This window comes from Bacillus rossius, chromosome 3, assembly GCF_032445375.1.
Source record: "Bacillus rossius redtenbacheri isolate Brsri chromosome 3, Brsri_v3, whole genome shotgun sequence".
NCBI lineage: Eukaryota > Metazoa > Arthropoda > Insecta > Phasmatodea > Bacillidae > Bacillus > Bacillus rossius.
In genome coordinates, this window is record NC_086332.1 from 104,130,003 (window position 1) to 104,153,231 (window position 23,229).

At 37.4% G+C, this 23,229-nt stretch overlaps 1 protein-coding gene across 1 annotated transcript in view; it reads left to right on the forward strand.

Annotated features, from left to right (window-relative positions):
* Nucleotides 1-23,229, forward strand: part of LOC134531094 (multidrug resistance-associated protein 1-like) — a 195,567-nt gene that overhangs the window by 138,980 nt on the left and 33,358 nt on the right. Inside the window, exons 22-24 of the mRNA XM_063366632.1 lie at nt 15,747-15,836; nt 17,512-17,602; nt 19,597-19,705. Coding sequence (XP_063222702.1) covers nt 15,747-15,836; nt 17,512-17,602; nt 19,597-19,705 — 290 coding nt within the window. The remainder of the gene's footprint in view (nt 1-15,746; nt 15,837-17,511; nt 17,603-19,596; nt 19,706-23,229) is intronic.

Genomic DNA, 23,229 nt, shown 5'->3' on the forward strand with positions numbered 1-23,229 from the left:
TCTAGCACTGGCTTAAACAGAGCAAGATAGCTTGCTTGTCTCTTAATATTTAATACTTTTGCTGAGTGTACCATGCTGAGCTTGTAGACCACGATGGTAATTTGGTGCATTTAAATACAGAATTATTATTTCAGTTGAATGGTGCTTTTTGGGAAGAAGGATAGGATACTTCTGTTAAAAGTTTTTTTTTAATACTGGCACCATGCAGCCATCTGCCCAACCTGAGGATTTCTTTTTGGATAATGAATGGAAAAAATGTAGGAGGAACATTCTTTATTTTGAAGCATGCAGAACTCCTGGCTTAATGCTTTCTTGTATGCTTTGGCAACGTAAATATCCTGTGCATCAGTAATTTTAACTGCCGAGATTAGTGAAAGTTTTTTCAAATCTGTGCCGGAATTTATGTTCAAATTGTATATTATTTGGAGTCATATTTAGCAGGTATTTTAGATCACAGTAACTGACAAGTAGTTCCTGCAATAGATCATCTTCCACAATAGCAAAGAGTACTGTAGCCTTCACATCGAACTCGGCAAGCTGAATTTCACAATTTTCCATCTTTCGCAGGAGAAGTTCTACCAACTAGGTAAATTCAGTCCATCAGAGGGGATGAGTAACTTACTTTTCAGACACAACTTTAGGCTAATCCTACTGGATTTTATTCTGTACTATTATGAAGACACTAATAAGTGTTAGTATTTTCCTTCTCTTCTCTAATCCGATTGGCATCGAAAGTATTCCGAAGATGTGATAAGGAAGTGGTCCACGTGAGAGTAGTATAGGAATGGGGCTACTGGCGCACGGCGCTGGCGCGTGGATTGTGATTGTCGGTCCGCCATATTGGATTGTGACGTCACGGCGGCCATCTTGGAGGAGTGTAACGGGACACAGCGTAACGGGACAAGTTTGACCTTGACCTTTGACCCTCAAAATCCGCCTAAATTGGACAAAAATTCCTCAAAATTCGCCAAAATTTCAATTTCTGTGAAAAAAAATTCCGCCAAAAAATCTCAAAAAATTCCACAATTCAAAAATTCCCGTTATCGAGAGAAAAATTCCCGTTTTTAGTCCTTAAAAATCCCAGCGGCTAGAAATGTCCATATGTAGGCTTAAGCATCCATGTCTACAGCCTACGATAAGCCTCTGACGTCATCATGGATGATGACGTCACCGTTGCAATTTCCGTTACGTCCGCCATCTTTAACTTTTTTATTTATTATCCGATTTTAATGAAAATTTTTTTAAAAATTATAAAAAAATTCATTTAATAAAATTTTAATAAAATACTTATAAAAATATACATTTACGACACGGAGTTCGTAGTCATCGGTTCGAACCCGGTGAGGGCAAAAAAATTAAAAAATGGCGACAGGCTCCTTCCTCAATGGTGGCTGCAGGCAGACTGACTCCCACCACTTTTTTTCAAAGCATATATATCGTCACCTAGTATGACGTCATGTCCACCATCTTGTCTTTGATGCTGGAGACCACCATCTTGTTTTCGTCGGCGAGAGTGCGCTGACACCATGTTAGTTTAGTTCTTATCCGCTAGAGTGCAGTAATCATTTATTATTACTGTGACACCCGCTATCTTGAAATTTGACCGCCATCTTGAAAATCCGTAATTATTTAGCTAGAAAAGTGGGAAAAATTCCAAAATTCATCAAAAAAATCACTCATTAATTTACATATTGATTCGATCGATTCCTGTCCTCGGTTCGATACCCGATCGATGCAAATAATCTTAATTTTTATGTAAAAATACCTAAAAAATGACAGGTTCGAAAATAAAAACACTGCAAGTTCTTTTATAAACATAATATTTATTACATAATTTCTATTTTACTACAGGATCACCTGCGAAGGTTAGCAATCTTACAAACATTTAGGTCCGCATAGGCGTGAAATGACTAATTCTTAGCTCCAATCGGTTTATACAAGACAGAGTCCAACCAGATCCTTTACAGACATAGTCCTCCTCTTCTTGACAGAGTTTCTGGATACCTTGTTTAACAGTTTGCTTGACATCGTTAGAACTGTAAATTACTGCAGCCGATGTCTTGAATGCACACTTCTTCACTTTGTCATCGAACGGATAAGGCTTTCCATATAGACAGTCCAACCACAAGTTATATTTCAAAGGTCCGTTTGTTGCTACGTCATCAGTAAGCTGATTGATTATGTCCTGTCTGATATCATCAAGAAAATTACAAATGTCCTTTGACTCACTTAACGTACTTGGATAATAGTAGTCTTTCAATGTTCCACGAAATGCAGACTGCGCCAAGTAGAAGCCATTATCGTTCACTTGTAATGCTCCGATCACAGTCTTATGTTCAGATGCCACAGCAATCGGTTGCTGCACATCAGTTTTTTTACTTGTACGCTCACGAGTCACCAATCTAAACTCAGGAGTCGTAATTGCTGCAGGTAGTTCAGCAGTAGGCGCACGGACTTCACCTTTACAGTTTATCGAATGTCGGCGCAAATTATCAATTCGAGTAAACCATTTATGACACTCGTCACAGCGAAACTTCATGCGAGAAGGATTCTTCGTACATTTACTCCTCTCATGTCTCCGTACATCATGTGCAAAAGCAAACGTCATGTCACAGTAGCCACAAGGATGCCTAGTTGAAGACAAACCCGAACCAGATGTCACTGTTACTGCAACTGAATCATTTCCAGGCATACTCTTATGCACATCAATGCATCGTTGTTGTATAGAAACCTTTACTTTCTGCCGCACTGCAGGTCCTTTACATGTCTCCAAGTGATGCTTCAAATTAGCATTTCTTGTAAATTGCTTGCGACACTTAATACAACCAAACATTTTACGATAAGGGTTCTTGGCACATTCTCTCTTCTCGTGTCGACGAGCATTGCTGATGTTTGAGAAAATCTTGTCACAGTAACGACATCGATGTTCGTTAGTTGTTGACGATTCGCCATCCATTGAATTCTCCATCGAGGGCGAAACAGCGTTCGTCAAGGTTTCCTGTACAGTCAGCACTACCGGCATTAAAGTCTCTTCTGCTGGTGGTATCACATCTGTTGAAATCTCCTCCAATGTTGACGTCATCGTTGCCAACGGGATCTACTCCTTCTCCGTCGTAGCTGTCGTCAAGGTTCCCGTATACGATGGTACAACCTCCGAGTTCAACGTTAAAGTCGGTAAAGATGCCATCGAGTTCGCAAGAACAGGTAATTACGCGATTTATGCTCCAGATTAAACAAACTAGGTGATCCTTACACCGCCGACGTCAGTAACAAAACTGAGCGTCCTGCTGTCTAGGACTCGCTTATATACATGCACCGTATGGAATAATACGCTAGTCAAATCAAGAACAATTTATTATAATACTAGAGTCAAAACAACATTTAAAAAATAGAAGCTCCATCAACAAAAAGGAAGCACATTTGGAAGCACCGACAACGAAAAGGCAGATCATTTGGAAGCACCGACAACGAAAAGGCAGATCATTTGGAAGCACCGACAACGAAAAGGCAGCACATTTGGAAGCACCGACAACGAAAAGGCAGATCATTTGGAAGCACCGACAACGAAAAGGCAGCACATTTGGAAGCACCGACAACGAAAAGGCAGCACATTTGGAAGCACCGACAACGAAAAGGCAGCACATTTGGCAGCACCGACAACGAAAAGGCAGCACATATGGAAGCACCGACAAGGAAAAGGCAGCACATTTGGAAGCACCGACAACGAAAAGGCAGCACATTTGGAAGCACCGACAACGAAAAGGCAGCACATTTGGAAGCACCGACAACGAAAAGGCAGCACATTTGGAAGCACCGACAACGAAAAGGCAGCACATTTGGCAGCACCGACAACGAAAAGGCAGCACATTTGGCAGCACCGACAAAGAAAAGGCAGCACATATGGAAGCACCGACTACGAAAAGACAGCACATTTGGAAGCACCGACAACGAAAAGGCAGCACATTTGGAAGCACCGACAACGAAAAGGCAGCACATTTTGGAAGCACCATCATAAAGGCAGCACATTTTGGAAGCACCATCGAATAAGGAAGCACATTTGGAAGCTCCATCAACAAAAAAAAAAGGCAAAAAGGAAGCAAAAGTTACGAGATCTAAGTCTTAGTTAGAAATCAGAATACAAGAAATAAAAACATTAAATTCTTATAATTTAAATTATTTATTTTATTGCTTTACATTATACAAATGCAAGTAAAACAAGCCATTATTGTATGTAGCCAGCATTCCTCAGTTCCTTGAGTATGAAAGATATTTCTTTGATGCACGAATAGTTTCCTGCACAAAGCGAACCATGTAGAAGTCTTAGCCGGTCAACCATTATGTTTGGATCCTTCCATGATATGTAATCATTCTCTTCTACCACCATCTTCCTTGCACCTTAATAATAAATATTATGATCTCTGGTGTCCTCCGTTTTACCATCAACCTCAGGGTAACTTCCATGTTTGAGACGGTGATCATCACAAGCTTTATCAGATTTATTTAATATATCACGTCGTTTCCACCGTTTCGGTCTCAGGACACCACCACATTCTTCGATCTTGACAGCTTTAGGTGCTTCATCATAGTCTATGTCTTTGTCAACAGCCTCAGAGTCACTGTAACAATCACCGTAGAAGGAATCGTCTTCACCCAATGTACCGTAATAATTCGATGTTGATGATGTTGAAGTGTCTTCATCGTCCTCATGCTTCCTTATTAGGAGTCCATCATTTTTACAAAGTAGGAAAGATCTACTTGAATTCGGCTGGAATATATTCTCACTTTTCACGTTAAATATTCTTTCATTGTCTTCATTCTTCCGTAAATCATCAACCTCCTTCAATTTAAGTTCTTTGTCGAGATCGGAAGAACCAAGAAAATTATTGTCGTAATGCAGATCACTCTTCCTTAGGCTAGTAGATTCATCGTTGTCCTCTAGCTTGTACGCAGGCTTGGCGCTACAAGTTCTGCCATGTCTTTTTAGGCTCTCTCTCCGCGTAAACGACTTGCTACATCAAACACAACTTATCATATTGCGCAGTGGATTTTTAACACAGTCATTCTTCTCGTGTTGTCTTTTATTCTTTCTCAAGATAAACTCTTTACTGCAAAACTTACACCTATGTTCTTTCGATACAGCGTCAGATCCCAAATCGGAATTCATATTAGTTACTGAGACTCATGTCAGATACCAATTGAGTGTTTTTAAATTAGATCTAATACTTAAATAGAAATTTTTTCATATTTCATCAGCCAGAATTAATATATCACATGCAAAAGTACTTTATGCATGTAGTTCTGCTTTTCAACAACAGATGACGCCACATGTTGCTTGCAGGTAAATAATATTTAGTTCTTTTATGCGGGATGCGTGATGCTCACTTACGATCGCAAAAGAAGGATGGCTTCGCTAGACTCCAAGGAAAAGGAAGTTCGTCTTGCATGTTGGTGCTCCACAGATGCCTCATGGCATAATATTAATTTGACTGAGTAATGATATTTGTCAATTCCACCTGATAAAAATATTGCAAGTTTTGATTTAGTAGCAGAAATTATCGAATTAAATGTAACTCCAAATAAAATGACATGTCTCATTAGACAAAAAAAATCCATGCAGAGAGCGGTTCCTCAGAATAGTCAGAAACACTTGAAGAAACCACAGGAATGATTGCAAGAACACGGGAAAAACCATCAAAATATTGACAAGAATAATCAGGAGCACACGGAGAAAACCATCATAATATTTGCAAGAATAATCAGGAGCACACGGAGAAAACCTTCATAATATTTGCAAGAATAATCAGGAGCACACGGAGGAAACCATCATAACATTAACCAGATTAATCAGAAGTACTCGGAGAAAACCACCCCATGTTTTCCTTGATATCATAAAATTACAGGAAAAAAATATTTAAAAATAAAAATAAATTAATTTTAAAATAAAAACAAATTTAAAAAAATGCATAAATTTCTGGCTTGTACAGGAACTCTATCTTTGCTCAACAATGATAAGTTTACAAGCTAGCAGAAACTGTTTATGCATTTTTTTTTTAATTTTTTTTTATTTTAAAATTAATTTATTTTTATTTTTAAATTTTTTTTCCTGTAATTTTATGATATCAAGGAAAACATGTGGTGGTTTTCTCCGAGTACTTCTGATTAATCTGGTTAATGTTATGATGGTTTCCTCCGTGTGCTCCTGATTATTCTTGCAAATATTATGAAGGTTTTCTCCGTGTGCTCCTGATTATTCTTGCAAATATTATGATGGTTTTCTCCGTGTGCTCCTGATTATTCTTGTCAATATTTTGGTGGTTTTTCCCGTGTTCTTGCAATCATTCCTGTGGTTTCTTCAAGTGTTTCTGACTATTCTGAGGAACCGCTCTCTGCATGGATTTTTTTTGTCTAATGAGACATGTCATTTTATTTGGAGTTTCATTTAATTCGATAATTTCTGCTACTAAATCAAAACTTGCAATATTTTTATCAGGTGGAATTGACAAATATCATTACTCAGTCAAATTAATATTATGCCATGAGGCATCTGTGGAGCACCAACATGCAAGACGAACTTCCTTTTCCTTGGAGTCTAGCGAAGCCATCCTTCTTTTGCGATCGTTAGTGAGCATCACGCATCCCGCATAAAAGAACTAAATATTATTTACCTGCAAGCAACATGTGGCGTCATCTGTTGTTGAAAAGCAGAACTACATGCATAAAGTACTTTTGCATGTGATATATTAATTCTCGCTGATGAAATATGAAAAAATTTCTATTTAAGTATTAGATCTAATTTAAAAACACTCAATTGGTATCTGACATGAGTCTCAGTAACTAATATGAATTCCGATTTGGGATCTGACGCTGTATCGAAAGAACATAGGTGTAAGTTTTGCAGTAAAGAGTTTATCTTGAGAAAGAATAAAAGACAACACGAGAAGAATGACTGTGTTAAAAATCCACTGCGCAATATGATAAGTTGTGTTCGATGTAGCAAGTCGTTTACGCGGAGAGAGAGCCTAAAAAGACATGGCAGAACTTGTAGCGCCAAGCCTGCGTACAAGCTAGAGGACAACGATGAATCTACTAGCCTAAGGAAGAGTGATCTGCATTACGACAATAATTTTCTTGGTTCTTCCGATCTCGACAAAGAACTTAAATTGAAGGAGGTTGATGATTTACGGAAGAATGAAGACAATGGAAGAATATTTAATGTGAAAAAAGAGAATATATTCCAGCCGAATTCAAGTAGATCTTTCCTACTTTGTAAAAATGATGGACTCCTAATAAGGAAGCATGAGGACGATGAAGACACTTCAACATCATCAACATCGAATTATTACGGTACATTGGGTGAAGACGATTCCTTCTACGGTGATTGTTACAGTGACTCTGAGGCTGTTGACAAAGACATAGACTATGATGAAGCACCTAAAGCTGTCAAGATCGAAGAATGTGGTGGTGTCCTGAGACCGAAACGGTGGAAACGACGTGATATATTAAATAAATCTGATAAAGCTTGTGATGATCACCGTCTCAAACATGGAAGTTACCCTGAGGTTGATGGTAAAACGGAGGACACCAGAGATCATAATATTTATTATAAAGGTGCAAGGAAGATGGTGGTAGAAGAGAATGATTACACATAATGGAAGGATCCAAACATAATGGTTGACCGGCTAAGACTTCTACATGGTTCGCTTTGTGCAGGAAACTATTCGTGCATCAAAGAAATATCTTTCATACTCAAGGAACTGAGGAATGCTGGCTACATACAATAATGGCTTGTTTTACTTGCATTTGTATAATGTAAAGCAATAAAATAAATAATTTAAATTATAAGAATTTAATGTTTTTATTTCTTGTATTCTGATTTCTAACTAAGACTTAGATCTCGTAACTTTTGCTTCCTTTTTGCCTTTTTTTTTTGTTGATGGAGCTTCCAAATGTGCTTCCTTATTCGATGGTGCTTCCAAAATGTGCTGCCTTTATGATGGTGCTTCCAAAATGTGCTGCCTTTTCGTTGTCGGTGCTTCCAAATGTGCTGCCTTTTCGTTGTCGGTGCTTCCAAATGTGCTGTCTTTTCGTAGTCGGTGCTTCCATATGTGCTGCCTTTTCTTTGTCGGTGCTGCCAAATGTGCTGCCTTTTCGTTGTCGGTGCTGCCAAATGTGCTGCCTTTTCGTTGTCGGTGCTTCCAAATGTGCTGCCTTTTCGTTGTCGGTGCTTCCAAATGTGCTGCCTTTTCGTTGTCGGTGCTTCCAAATGTGCTGCCTTTTCGTTGTCGGTGCTTCCATATGTGCTGCCTTTTCGTTGTCGGTGCTGCCAAATGTGCTGCCTTTTCGTTGTCGGTGCTTCCAAATGTGCTGCCTTTTCGTTGTCGGTGCTTCCAAATGTGCTGCCTTTTCGTTGTCGGTGCTTCCAAATGATCTGCCTTTTCGTTGTCGGTGCTTCCAAATGTGCTGCCTTTTCGTTGTCGGTGCTTCCAAATGATCTGCCTTTTCGTTGTCGGTGCTTCCAAATGATCTGCCTTTTCGTTGTCGGTGCTTCCAAATGTGCTTCCTTTTTGTTGATGGAGCTTCTATTTTTTAAATGTTGTTTTGACTCTAGTATTTTAATAAATTGTTCTTGATTTGACTAGCGTATTATTCCATACGGTGCATGTATATAAGCGAGTCCTAGACAGCAGGACGCTCAGTTTTGTTACTGACGTCGGCGGTGTAAGGATCACCTAGTTTGTTTAATCTGGAGCATAAATCGCGTAATTACCTGTTCTTGCGAACTCGATGGCATCTTTACCGACTTTAACGTTGAACTCGGAGGTTGTACCATCGTATACGGGAACCTTGACGACAGCTACGACGGAGAAGGAGTAGATCCCGTTGGCAACGATGACGTCAACATTGGAGGAGATTTCAACAGATGTGATACCACCAGCAGAAGAGACTTTAATTCCGGTAGTGCTGACTGTAGAGGAAACCTTGACGAACGCTGTTTCGCCCTCGATGGAGACTTCAAATGATGGCGAATCGTCAACAACTAACGAACATCGATGTCGTTACTGTGACAAGATTTTCTCAAACATCAGCAATGCTCGTCGACACGAGAAGAGAGAATGTGCCAAGAACCCTTATCGTAAAATGTTTGGTTGTATTAAGTGTCGCAAGCAATTTACAAGAAATGCTAATTTGAAGCATCACTTGGAGACATGTAAAGGACCTGCAGTGCGGCAGAAAGTAAAGGTTTCTATACAACAACGATGCATTGATGTGCATAAGAGTATGCCTGGAAATGATTCAGTTGCAGTAACAGTGACATCTGGTTCGGGTTTGTCTTCAACTAGGCATCCTTGTGGCTACTGTGACATGACGTTTGCATTTGCACATGATGTACGGAGACATGAGAGGAGTAAATGTACGAAGAATCCTTCTCGCATGAAGTTTCGCTGTGACGAGTGTCATAAATGGTTTACTCGAATTGATAATTTGCGCCGACATTCGATAAACTGTAAAAGTGAAGTCCGTGCGCCTACTGCTGAACTACCTGCAGCAATTACGACTCCTGAGTTTAGATTGGTGACTCGTGAGCGTACAAGTAAAAAAACTGATGTGCAGCAACCGATTGCTGTGGCATCTGAACATAAGACTGTGATCGGAGCATTACAAGTGAACGATAATGGCTTCTACTTGGCGCAGTCTGCATTTCGTGGAACATTGAAAGACTACTATTATCCAAGTACGTTAAGTGAGTCAAAGGACATTTGTAATTTTCTTGATGATATCAGACAGGACATAATCAATCAGCTTACTGATGACGTAGCAACAAACGGACCTTTGAAATATAACTTGTGGTTGGACTGTCTATATGGAAAGCCTTATCCGTTCGATGACAAAGTGAAGAAGTGTGCATTCAAGACATCGGCTGCAGTAATTTACAGTTCTAACGATGTCAAGCAAACTGTTAAACAAGGTATCCAGAAACTCTGTCAAGAAGAGGAGGACTATGTCTGTAAAGGATCTGGTTGGACTCTGTCTTGTATAAACCGATTGGAGCTAAGAATTAGTCATTTCACGCCTATGCGGACCTAAATGTTTGTAAGATTGCTAACCTTCGCAGGTGATCCTGTAGTAAAATAGAAATTATGTAATAAATATTATGTTTGTAAAAGAACTTGCAGTGTTTTTATTTTCGAACCTGTCATTTTTTAGGTATTTTTACATAAAAATTAAGATTATTTGCATCGATCGGGTATCGAACCGAGGACAGGAATCGATCGAATCAATATGTAAATTAATGAGTGATTTTTTTGATGAATTTTGGAATTTTTCCCACTTTTCTAGCTAAATAATTACGGATTTTGAAGATGGCGGTCAAATTTCAAGATAGCGGGTGTCACAGTAATAATAAATGATTACTGCACTCTAGCGGATAAGAACTAAACTAACATGGTGTCAGCGCACTCTCGCCGACGAAAACAAGATGGTGGTCTCCAGCATCAAAGACAAGATGGTGGACATGACGTCATACTAGGTGACGATATATATGCTTTGAAAAAAAGTGGTGGGAGTCAGTCTGCCTGCAGCCACCATTGAGGAAGGAGCCTGTCGCCATTTTTTAATTTTTTTGCCCTCACCGGGTTCGAACCGAGGACTACGAACTCCGTGTCGTAAATGTATATTTTTATAAGTATTTTATTAAAATTTTATTAAATGATTTTTTTTATAATTTTTAAAAAAAATTTCATTAAAATCGGATAATAAATAAAAAATTTAAAGATGGCGGACGTAACGGAAATTGCAACGGTGACGTCATCATCCATGATGACGTCAGAGGCTTATCGTAGGCTGTAGACATGGATGCTTAAGCCTACATATGGACATTTCTAACCGCTGGGATTTTTAAGGACTAAAAACGGGAAATTTTCCCTCGAAACGGGAATTTTTCTCTCGAAAACGGGAATTTTTGAATTGTGGAATTTTAGAATTGTGGAATTTTTTGAGATTTTTTGGCGGAATTTTTCTTCACAGAAATGGAAATTTTGGCGAATTTTGAGGAATTTTTGTCCAATTTTGGCGGATTTTGAGGGTCAAAGGTCAAGGTCAAACTTGTCCCGTTACGCTGTGTCCCGTTACACTCCTCCAAGATGGCCGCCGTGACGTCACAATCCAATATGGCGGACCGACAATCACAATCCACGCGCCAGCGCCGTGCACCAGTAGCCCCATTCCTATACTACTCGTGAGTGCTACTGTTATATCTGACAATGCAACCATGTGCAGCAGAAAGTTAAATCCTGTGAGGACAAATGAAAGTGTTTTTGTCGACAATACTGACGAACACAATTCCTATCTCGGCCTTTGTATTTTCTTCTAAGGCGCAATCTTGTATTTGGCTAGTACCAAATGCACAGTGACACAATATTAATTGCAGGACAGTATACCGCAGCAGCATTTCCACTTTCACTGGCATCGCAGAAATCATGAAATTTATCATTCATGAGGTCATCCAAAGTTATTCGTCAAGGTATGCAGATACTGGCCATTGCACTGAACTCTTCTCTGAACCTTTACCACTTAACATCAGTCATCGAGTGGTATTGTATACCAACCAGACCAATACCCACAGTTGCTGGATGTAACACCTTGCAAGAAAGTTGATTTGGGACAGCATGCCAAGCAGGTTCAACACTATGGACAATACTAAGAAAATGGATCGTTTAGATTGACCTAATTTGGTTGACACAACTTTGTACATGACTGCATCAGTTTTTGGTTGCCACTGAAGTCCAAGTACAGAAACCAATGCTGTTGTTATACGATCAAACGAAAGCACTTTTCTGTATGATATTATACCTCCTCAGGCGACCAACATAACAATAAATTAGCATCATCGCTCATGGATTTCCTAAGATCTAACTGTCCTAGTTTCAACAATAGTATGAGCTCACATTGCAGTGTTTCAGCAGCCTTTGGAAAGGAAGCTCCATTGACTAAATTATCAAAATACATGTCTCATTTAAGGATTTATGTGGCATGAGGAAATAACTTACTATATCGTCCCCCAGCTGACGAATGGTACTAAGATAAAAGAATTGTGCCGCAGAGATTCTATAAATAACCATCTTAACACGATAGTCTTTTGTATTTCATAGATCTCCAAACTATTTTCTCATAATCCTGGTGTTCTGCCCTTAATCAAATCTGCCTATTTATTTGCTTAGTACCAGCAGTAAAAATAAAGTGGTGACTCCGAAATCGCAATAAGATGGAGTGCAGATTACTTTTAAGTTTGGATCCAGTTAAGAACACATTGTTTAGACTGGTGCTACAACTAGCCTTAGCGGATTCATTGTGGTGGAACTATCATATCATTTGAGCCCACAGTGATTTGTAGTATGTGATAAGATGACAACCGCTTTGTATGTTGTTCTCGTAACACCTCCATATGACCACTTATCAGATAATCCTATAAATGATACATACATCTGTTGGAGTTAGGGTTCGCATTACATTATCCTCTCCATACTCACTATATTCTCTACTACTTGCACACAGTACTCTACAAACTTTGGTTTAGGGCTTGCAAAATGCAAGATGACAACATAATGCCCACTTTCATCTCGACTGACAGTCTTGCCATTCTCTAGCTTACAGTCTGTATCTTCTGGCGAATTACATGCAATCATTAGGAGTTCTTCCAACTTCTAAAACTGTTAAAGTTATGTATCTAGTGGTGATAGAGTATTATGGAGAGACAGAAATACATAACTGTAACATGTCCTGCTTGTGAACTTGCCCAACAGTATCCACCCAAACACAGAACTCATGGCAATGGGATACCCAAACTCCCGTTCAAGTGCTTGACCCAACACTGCATAGGGATACACACCAGCACCAAGAAATATATTTATAGGTTCTCTATTAAAGGATATAGGGTTAGAAAGGTGTAAATTGTCAATGTGCTAAGATCCATAGGGTGGCAACATCCCATTAGGCAACCGGTTTATGATATGTGGCAGATGTTCACTGTTTGACAACACATGGTATACCATGCTTCGCATCATTGATAGGAGCTTGTGAAAGGACATGTACAGGCATACCCTGGTGTATGGTAGGACTAGTTGCTTCGGACATTTTTCTATGATAAAGCTGGCCTGACTCACGGAATCTAACAATGTTCTAAATTTTCGGAATGATATGGTAGAGACCTGAACGTCAAGAATCGTGGTGGTTGACAACACTATTGTTTATGTTGACCACAATGCAGCCAAGAAGGGCAGTTGATTGTTAGTAATGACCTGAACAAATCAAAAATTTTTAGGCACAATAAGACATGGCTATTCAGGGTTTATACTGTCTTCTTAAATCTCACTGGATGCTTCAATAAAAATTGTAGAAGTGTGTGGTGTCAATCATGGTATGTGTAATACCTACTCTTAAATAAGGATCTCCTAGATTGTTTAAATTGTCTCGAACAGTTTAAACGATCATCACATTTTTTCACATTGAATACCATTCCTTCAGATTGCTTGCAATTATCTTCAGGCATTTAAGTAGAACATGAAGTTCAACACTCAACTGGCACTCACTAGTCTCTGGCACCATGTTAACAACATAAGCATTGGTAGGGCTAATACACCTGTAACCCTTTTATTTGGTGCCATGGTCTCCATTGACCAACAATAGTATTCTAAAAATTCAAAAATCTGAACCCATTTTGGCCATATTGCATCCGATGACAGTTCCCATTGCTTGCATAGCTGAAAGCCCAACCATTTAACAAGGATGTGCCATACACCAAATCTCATTGGTCTACATATACTTTCAAGATCCTAATGCTAAGAAATATTCATTTCCTAGGGATAAGTACGGAGAGTAACCGCATTGCCAACTGGCACTGCAAGCACCTGTAGTTAATCATCTAAGTGCATATAAACAATAACCCATTTGTTATTGTACCTTTTTGTAAGCAGAAAATAATCCATTCCAAGGTTCTCATCAGAAATGGAAAGAGACTAAACTATTGACATGATAAAAAGTTTCCGACTTTAAGTAGGTTAGATTCTCAATACCAGACAAAGTCACCAGAGCTGTGAAGCATTTGAAGAAGAGCAAACAGGCCTTTGAATTTCAACCAAATGTAGGCAGCTTTATCATGGGCAACACTACCTTTGAGTCCATTGTGTCAGATGCATGAAGAGAACCAGTAGTAGACTGACCTCCAGGAGTGTGGTTGCATCTCTCTTAACCAGTTCTACAGATTTTATTATACAATAAAACCTACTTATCATAGGTACTAATGTAATACAGGTAATGTGCCTCTTTAATAAATTCAATGTAATTTTTAAACACCAATTAATAACCAAAGGGGTCTGGTTACAAGGTCTGCCATATCGGCGGAATATTACGACATGTCGCTACGAATAACTCATGCTGTACAGGATTCCGTTCACTTTTTAGAGCTAGAGTCTGTACTAGCTTATTCCTTTACTCTGCTCTCTTTGGATGCTTAACTGACGCATCGCATTCTACCGCCGCGTTTGTTTGCACTTGGCTAAAAGGAGAAATGGAATAGACTATTACTCAGTGGTGGGCTAGGTGATGTAAAGAAGCATTTGCAACATACTGTCCATAGCAGCAAGCCGCACGAGCGAAGATTTCTTACCACATATTTTTATTGTAAGAGGTAAAACTTGATAGTAAGCTAAAATAACCACTAGGACCTAAACGAAGCACTTTCGCGCTTCTCAGTCTAATCTCTTACTACTATGTTTTTTATCAATAACACAAAACCTCCACACCCCAAGTAACCGCACCACCTTGGCGCGAGCATAAAAATCCTACCGATTAAAAAGTAGATTAAAATGTGTTTTTTCTTGCAATATTAAATTTTTCCAAATGTAATGTGGCAAAGTTTTGATATAAAACATTTTTGCTTACAACATAAAAGTCATATTTAAACCTACAAATCTAAATGGTTTCAAAACCAAAATATCCATCAAACAGGGTGCGAGAGGGTGCAGCTTGTGAAAAGTCTCTGCTCAGTCTTCCGCTCGTATCTACTCTTCCTCGAGTGCGGATAGTGAGTCAGCTCACTGACGTCACTGGGCGATTCAGCGAGAGAGCACTCTCTCGACAAGTTCTGACACGGCCATAATATTACCTGCCTTAGGCCCCGTCGGACACACCATTTGGTTTATTTCTTTTTTTTGTTTTAATCTTATAATTAGATGGCAATTCTTGTAACTTTCTTAAGTCGATATCTTAAATTTTTTATGTTACATTCAAAATTATATCACCATAGATAGTTACTTATTGTTATACATAAGCGATACAAATTTTATGTAAGTGTTCACAACTACTTTAAAATTATGCGATATTTTACAGTCACGTTTAGTAATATTTGTGACCCAAAAAAATATGTAAGAAACTTATCTTAATATATTTTGCAGGAAAATTATTTAAAAAATGGTAATAACAAGAAAGTTAAATAATCAACTCTGAGTGTTATATCTTCCATGTTTTTTTTTTTTTACTTTCAGATTTTAATCACAGTTTTTTATTTAATAATTAACTGTCCTCCCGAATTCGTTTTTAATAAATTTCAGAATTAGATTTTGGTTCATACATGATAATAATGTATATAAGATACGGAAACAATATATATTTTTATTATTTTGACAAATCATTTACTTGAATGAGTCTTTGCAACAAAAGTTAATGCATTGGGTTTGTTATGTTTGTTGCAGATTGTTGGTACCATAATCATCATCAGCTACACTACACCCATTTTTCTGGCAGTGGTTGTACCTATCGGTGTAATCTACTATTTCTTGCAAGTAAGACTTATAAGAGTTTAAAAAAAACAACTCGTGAGTCAACCAGTTTTTAATTGGTACTTTATGGTTTACGCATGTGCACGAAAACATTTAACAAACAACAACATGAGACCTCTACTTCTATATGTATACTGTATGGTGAGCTGGAAAAATAATTTTAACAGTTTGCAAAACAAAGCATTCCTGATTGACGTTACTACTGCTGTAGAGACCAATTTTGTAAAAGGGCCAATGAAAAATAAATGTCACAAAACGTGAAGCCAATAGTAATATAATATTAAAATTTAATTTCCATAAAGGTATTTGGTGCATACCATCTAGACCAATGATCTTGGTGGTGACCTTCCTAGTCAGGCACATCGAGAAAAACTTAAGAGTTCAAGGGCAAATATTTTTGTCAGACTCCCTCCCCATTACACAAAGTACAAAGTTTCAAACTCTACATTTTGAGAAATCTAAATACTGTAAATGTTATGGTTCCATAATACTGTGAACGTAATCTGCAGGTATCGTATGATTGGTAAAGTTTCCAGTTCATTCTAATAGCAAACCACTTTCAATTTAATATCTGTAAAAGACATATAGCAAATGGTAAAGTGAGGTAGCACTGTGCCTTAAATTTACGTTTTTATAGGCGTACTTCAGTTTGCACCGATTTATCAAAAAGGGAGAATTGTTGAGTCTTTTAATATTTCAATAAATAAAATGTTAAAATGCATTCGCTGTAAAATTGTATGCAATTTAACCAATTATAATAAGAAAAAGTTCAAAAAAATATATTGTTACCAGAAATTGTAAAAAATTTTCTGCATACTTGAAAAAATCTTTATAAATTTTTATAAAGATGTACCTGAAGATCAAGAAGTTCCTCAGACTTTGATCGTAAGTCTGAATGATTGTGACATTCTTGAACAAAAATTTGTAGATGAGATACAAACGTTAAATTTTTGGAAATACTTCCATATATATATATATATATATATATATATATATATATATTTATATATAAATAATATCACGGTCAGAAAAAAATTTGTATGTAAAGTACAATTTATTTCTAGGTTTAGTTTTAATTTTATGAAATAGAATTATTTTCTCATTTACAATTTATTTTACTTTATCACTGCTCGAAGACTTTAAAATCAGTAAACTTTATAATGTAAATTATATTATCTTAGTAAAGAAACCTAGGTAGCATAAAAATGCATGGTTTAATTATTTCCAACTATACATCATATCCACAGTATAAGTTATTTTTATTTACATAAATCTTTTCTGACCCAAGTTTAAATTTTTTTTTCCTTTAATAATTTCAAAAATAGATTGAAAATAACCATTTCTACAAGTATTTAGATACCTTGATATTAAACTATGTATTTAATATTTTTACAGAATAATTTCGAGCATCACAGGAGCATCAGTTGGCATCCTTCTTATTTTATTAGGGCCATTACACTTTGCAATAATTATTTTCTCTTACCGACATTGCTTGCTGTATTGACTGTACAGTTGATTGGTATGTGACACATATGCTTAAGAAGCTTCATTAAAAAATTTTTTTTAAGTAACACCAAAAGAACTTAAAAAGATAATGTGTGAGATAATTGTAATAATAAAAAAACGTTACTATGTTACATACAGTAAAAATAATAAGTAATGGATAATTATTTTTCAGCGGGTTTACGCGGCAGCGATCCGGCAAGTAAGAAGAATTGAATCTGCCAGCAAAGCTCCAATTTTCTCACACTTTGAAGAAAGCATCACGGGTTTGTGAAATTTTCAACTTAAAAAACTATTGTATAATTAATTTGGTATTATTTACGTTAACATTATTTCCACGATATTTTTTAAAATTTATCTAAGGACATTACTATAAATGCTATGCTTCATATTTGATAAGATATTCAGCTCAACACCCTAGATACTTTCAATTTTTGAAGTAAAAACCAATGTTAACCACATTTTAAGCATTCAAAAATTAATAAACAGTTTCGTAAAGCATTTCGTCCTGTTAAATATGGCACGTGGTCAGAATTCAATGTGGTGGTTCATTTGTAGCAGTTTAGAGGGTTTATCTTCTGCAACCGCAATGCTTAGTACGGTCACAAGCGGGGCGTTGAAGGCTTGTCATTTTTATGTTTCGACCAGTTTAAAAACATCTTTAATCAAGGCCTCAGCAGATTCCCATATTTTTGCTGTCGCTTGAAGAATTTTACTGTTTGCATATTTTTTATGGAAAAAATTATTTTAAATTTGGTTTTTACTACTACATAGAATTCCATTTGTTTTAGTTTCAGCGCAAAAGTTTTTCCAAACTTCATCGGCTTTGGATCCCATACACATATTGACTTGAGCTTCCTCAGACATAGCCTATGAATCGGGAGGTATCTGAAATCAAGCTAAACACTTGAAACATTCGATCCACTGGGATCATTTCGATGGGATCTAAAAGCCGACATTCTCCGGCGGTGCTGTTGCCGCGCTTACCAACCTAACAGCCTAACCGCATGCACCATTCTTACTATAGTTTTAATTTTTGCCATGTAACTAAACCATTATTGCACACAAATTACCATAGCATACCCACATATCGTTGCGTATTTCCGTACTGCCGTAGGAAATACAGTACCAATAAAACTGCAATGTAAACACCTGACAACATGTTGTTATATCGATTCAACAGGCTTTCCGCCATGGTATTGTATTTTTTCATTATCTTTCCGCCTCCAGGGCTGCCAACACTAACATTGTAACATTGCCCTACAAGTACCTCACGTGTAATAATAAATAAGCTGATCGACTTGATAGGGACATACAGCTCCTGTTAACGTCGAGTCGAGGATAAGCGTGGGACAAAGCGAGCTCGCATCACACGAGCGGCTTGGCTAATAGACCAAGCCCACCAGCTGTCCGTGTGGCTGAAGAAAGGAACGGGCATTCTGGAGCTCCAGGTGCATGTTTGTAGCTGGTTGTGGCAACATACGAGAGCGAGTTGGGGAGACACCTTGCCAAAATGTCATAATGCGAACTGCCCTTACGACAGTTCGACAAGGCTGTAGTTAATATTGGGTGACTCATAAAGATATGAACACATGTCGTTAAGTTTACTTTATTTTTAACACAGGCTGGTAAAAATGTTTGTGTATATGTATGTATACATATATATGAATAACATGAAGTAAATTTACAAAACATATTGTCTTTAACTGATAATTTTGCTTCTTCTAGATGAAATATTACCTGAAAAGCATACAACAATATTTAAATTAAGATAATGTACTGTAAGAACTTATAAATTCAAGCAAGGATAGACTATTTACCATTACTGAGAACTACAAATTTTTGTTAGGCCACTTGTTATCTGCAAGAACAGGGAAAGTTCACCTAGAAGTTCTTTGAATAGGTTTTTATCAGAGTTATATAATTATTTCAGACTGAAATAAATATGACAGCAAGGATTATATTATTTGCTACTATACAATAATAAAACTAATTTTTAAAGGAATTATTGTTTATGTTGAGTGGAAATTTGTATTATTAGAAAATTGTTGAGTATTATTTTTTTTTTTGGAAATAATAAAAAATATTTAATTAGTAGGCTTACAATATAGTTTAACGATAAAAAATAACCAAGATTTGTTTTGTAAATAAAAGCTAAAAAAAATATTCTGTATGAATCTTTTGTAAATATAGACAGTATCCAAATAAGTTTTTTGTAAGAATTAGTATAAATACATATACTATTTTAATACTGTGACAGGTGCAACAACCATACGGGCATACAAAGTCCAGAGCACGTTTATAAATACTTCGGACCGGCGTGTGGACACCAACCAGAGAGCTACTTACCCTACTATCATCTGCAGCGGGTATGTAACAAAAGATCATATTCAAAAGTTAATTATGTAGATGAAATATTAATAATTTCTTTAAATCATATTATCAAACTGCAAACCAGTCAACTGTATTGATTAAACCATAGTTTACATTATATTATACTAGCTGACCCGACAGACGTTGTCCTGTCATTCAATTCAAACTGGAATACTATACTAATAATAATTATTTCTTTTGTTGTTTATTTTGATATTGTAGATTGTATTTTTTATTATCTCTATAACATATTGTTTATTGTAATGCTTATTGATACACAACATTGTTAGTTTTATATCCTGGCGCGTAAATAAATAATGATGATGGTTTTCCGACACGGGAACAGGCGACATACAGTTGGCCATGTGAAAAATATCGATTTTCAAGATTAATGCCACAAACACTTAACGTCTGCCCTTGCGATTTATTTATTGACATTGCAAATGCAAGCCCAACTGGAAATTGTAACCGTTTTAAGTCGAATGGCATGTCGTTCGGAATCATAGGGATGCCTGGAATCAAAACTTCTTCGTCTTTATACTTCCCTTTTAAAATTGTGGCTTCGATGACGTTGTTCATAAATTTCTTCACCACAAGCCGGGTGCCATTACAAATATGTGGCTGGTTTATGTTTCATAACATTATGATTACCGATCCAATTTTTAGATGCAGAATATGAGGTGGTAATCCGGGCAATTCCTGGGAATTTAAAAATTCCGTTGAATAGTTGACAACATCATCTTGGTTAGAAACGGAATCGACCGATTAGTATGTCATCAATTCGCCAACTATCTTACATTGAATTTGAAAATTCATTTCGTTGACATCAACGTTTTTTTGCAGCCGATATAACACGTTTACATAACCAAACATGATTTTTGTAATTTTCAGCAATGTTTGGGAAAACCATCTCGATGAGTTCGGTCTTTTATTCAGTAAAGTGACAAATAATTTGCAGGGAATTAAATGTATCCAGACGATGTGTCAACAGGAATTTTGCCATTACCAATATCGAGCAATTGTTTGGAAAATACTTCACCAGATTCGTCATTTTGCAATACGACACGCATATTCATATTTAATTTTAGTGTCTTGATGTATTTTCATAAAATGGACGACTTCAAACATGTATTAAGTTCGTCGGCTGGCGTTGATCGAGGCATTGCTGGCAATGTTTGTTGAAAATCACCTGCCAATAGAATCATCGCTCCACCAAACCGGTTTTGGTTGTTTCGTAAATCTTTCATTGTGCGATCTAATGCCTCCAAAGATATTTTTTGTGCCATCGTGCACTCATTCCAAACGATTAATCTGCTTTGCTGCAGCACTTTGGCCATCGCAGAATTCCTCGAAAGGTTGCAAGTTGGATTTTCATTAACTTGCATGTTCAACGGCAATTTGAGTGCTGAATGAGCTGTTCGACTGCCTTCCAACAACGTTGCTGCAATACCTGATGATGCAAGTGAAAGTGCAATACCGTTTTGCGATCGAATCTTTGCCAAAATCAATAATATCAAGAATGTTTTTTCCAGTTCCACCGGGCGCATCTAAGAAAAAAATTCCGCCAGTTCCATTGTTCACTACTTGCATAAGTGTATCGTAGGCATATTTTTGTTGCTGATTTTATAAGGGGTACTTGTCTTTGAACGGTTTCTTTTAATGTTTCGCAATCGTATTGTGTTTCGCGTCTTGATTAAATGCGTCGTACATTGGGCGATTGGGTGATGTCATTCCTAATTCTAATAATATTTTGTTGGTAGGCATCAATCACATGTCCTCAATTAAAATATATGCTTCTTTGTGAATTTCTTCGTTCATTTGCAAATCTGCATTCAATGTTCTAAGACGCATCTGATGCAATATATATTTGGCCGTATGATCTTTATATTTGTTTCATATATCAATCGGTGTGGATGGGAAGCATGTGCACAAAATTATAGCAAACAATGTTCTTATTTGTTTAGCATTTGACGACATTACAGCATTTTCGAGTGTGTGGTCCCAATGAGCGTCATTCTCTAGCAATCCCAAATGTTGGCAGGCTTCTCTGTATGTGCCGCACAATACACCATTAACTGTTCGCAGATGTTGGAATGATGTTGGGCCACGAATATTGACTAACAGTAAACGCAAATAAAAACACGCGTCTTGACTGGGATGGACTGTGTAAAGACGTCCTACTTTATCGGCGGAAAATATTTGTGGGTAACCTGGAACTGGCTGCCCTTGTTTCCGTCATTGAAATTTATTTGACGATTGGTTCCAGGTATAATATCTTGGCATTTCAGAGTAAAACAGCGTTCTGGCAAAGTCATCATTCTGGTACATTTCAAAGAAGTTGGTCAATGTTGTCGATGGCGGCCTGTCAACTCATTGTAATACATTCTCTGTTGTAAAATACACTCTTTGGACATTTTCCAAATGTATGGCCAAGTGAACCACTGTGGGGTGTCTTTCATGTATTGCAAATGAAAAAATACGCCACATCGCTTCGTTACTGCTAACACAGCGGTCAATTTGAAATTGAATGACTTCACCGTTTGAATTTTCGGCAGCAACTCCGAACACAGCCTTGTCACTACCTTTGTTCACATACTTGCAAATGTACCTAATAGATTTCACGGAATGGCAAAATTCGACGTTTATGTGTGCTTTAAATGTCTTTGAGAGTAACGGCGATAACGAAACAACGCAACGATTATCAACTTCAATGTCCTGTTGATTCACTTTGACTATTGTTAACCTTCCATTGTCATCAGTAGATCTGCGGCGATATAGTGGATAACCATCATTTCCAGTAACTATTTCTGCTACTAATTGTCTTGGGTAGCATTTTGAACATTTACCTTCAATCATACATGGAGAAATAGGATTTAATATTCCACATAGACCATGAATCATATTTTTTGTAATCACCTCATTTAACAGTGGATCGTCATCATTATCGGGAATTTCTGCTGATATTACATCATCGATTTCTTTCGGTCTTATCCTCTCAAACAACCAAATGAGCATATGTGCATGGGGATATCCGCGTTTTTCCACTCGACTGAATACCTCCAACAATGCGTCTCTCCGAACACGCGATGCTTGACAATAAAATACATGAGTGATTTTAATTTTCTTTTGAACACCCTTGCAGTGATGTCGTGGTGATCGATGGGTGATTGGCCAGGTAATAATTCTTGTCGAATTTCTGTCCACTGTGGATTGCACGTGAACGTGATAAACAAATCTGGTGTGCCATAATGACGTACATACGACATAGCATCTTGAGCGTACTCATGCATATGCCGAGGACTTCCGACGTATGTTTCTGGGAGAATAGTTGTTCTGCCGACATTCTGTGCATTTCCGTCAGCATTAATTGCATCCCGCAGATGTGCTTATTCCTCGGAACGGAGTTTTGCATGGCTCAACCTGATATATGTCAATCGCTCTGTCTCGACTTTCACGTACATATCCACAGCATATTGGTGAAATAGACGCCGACATTTTAAGATGTGGTTGTCCTCATTTT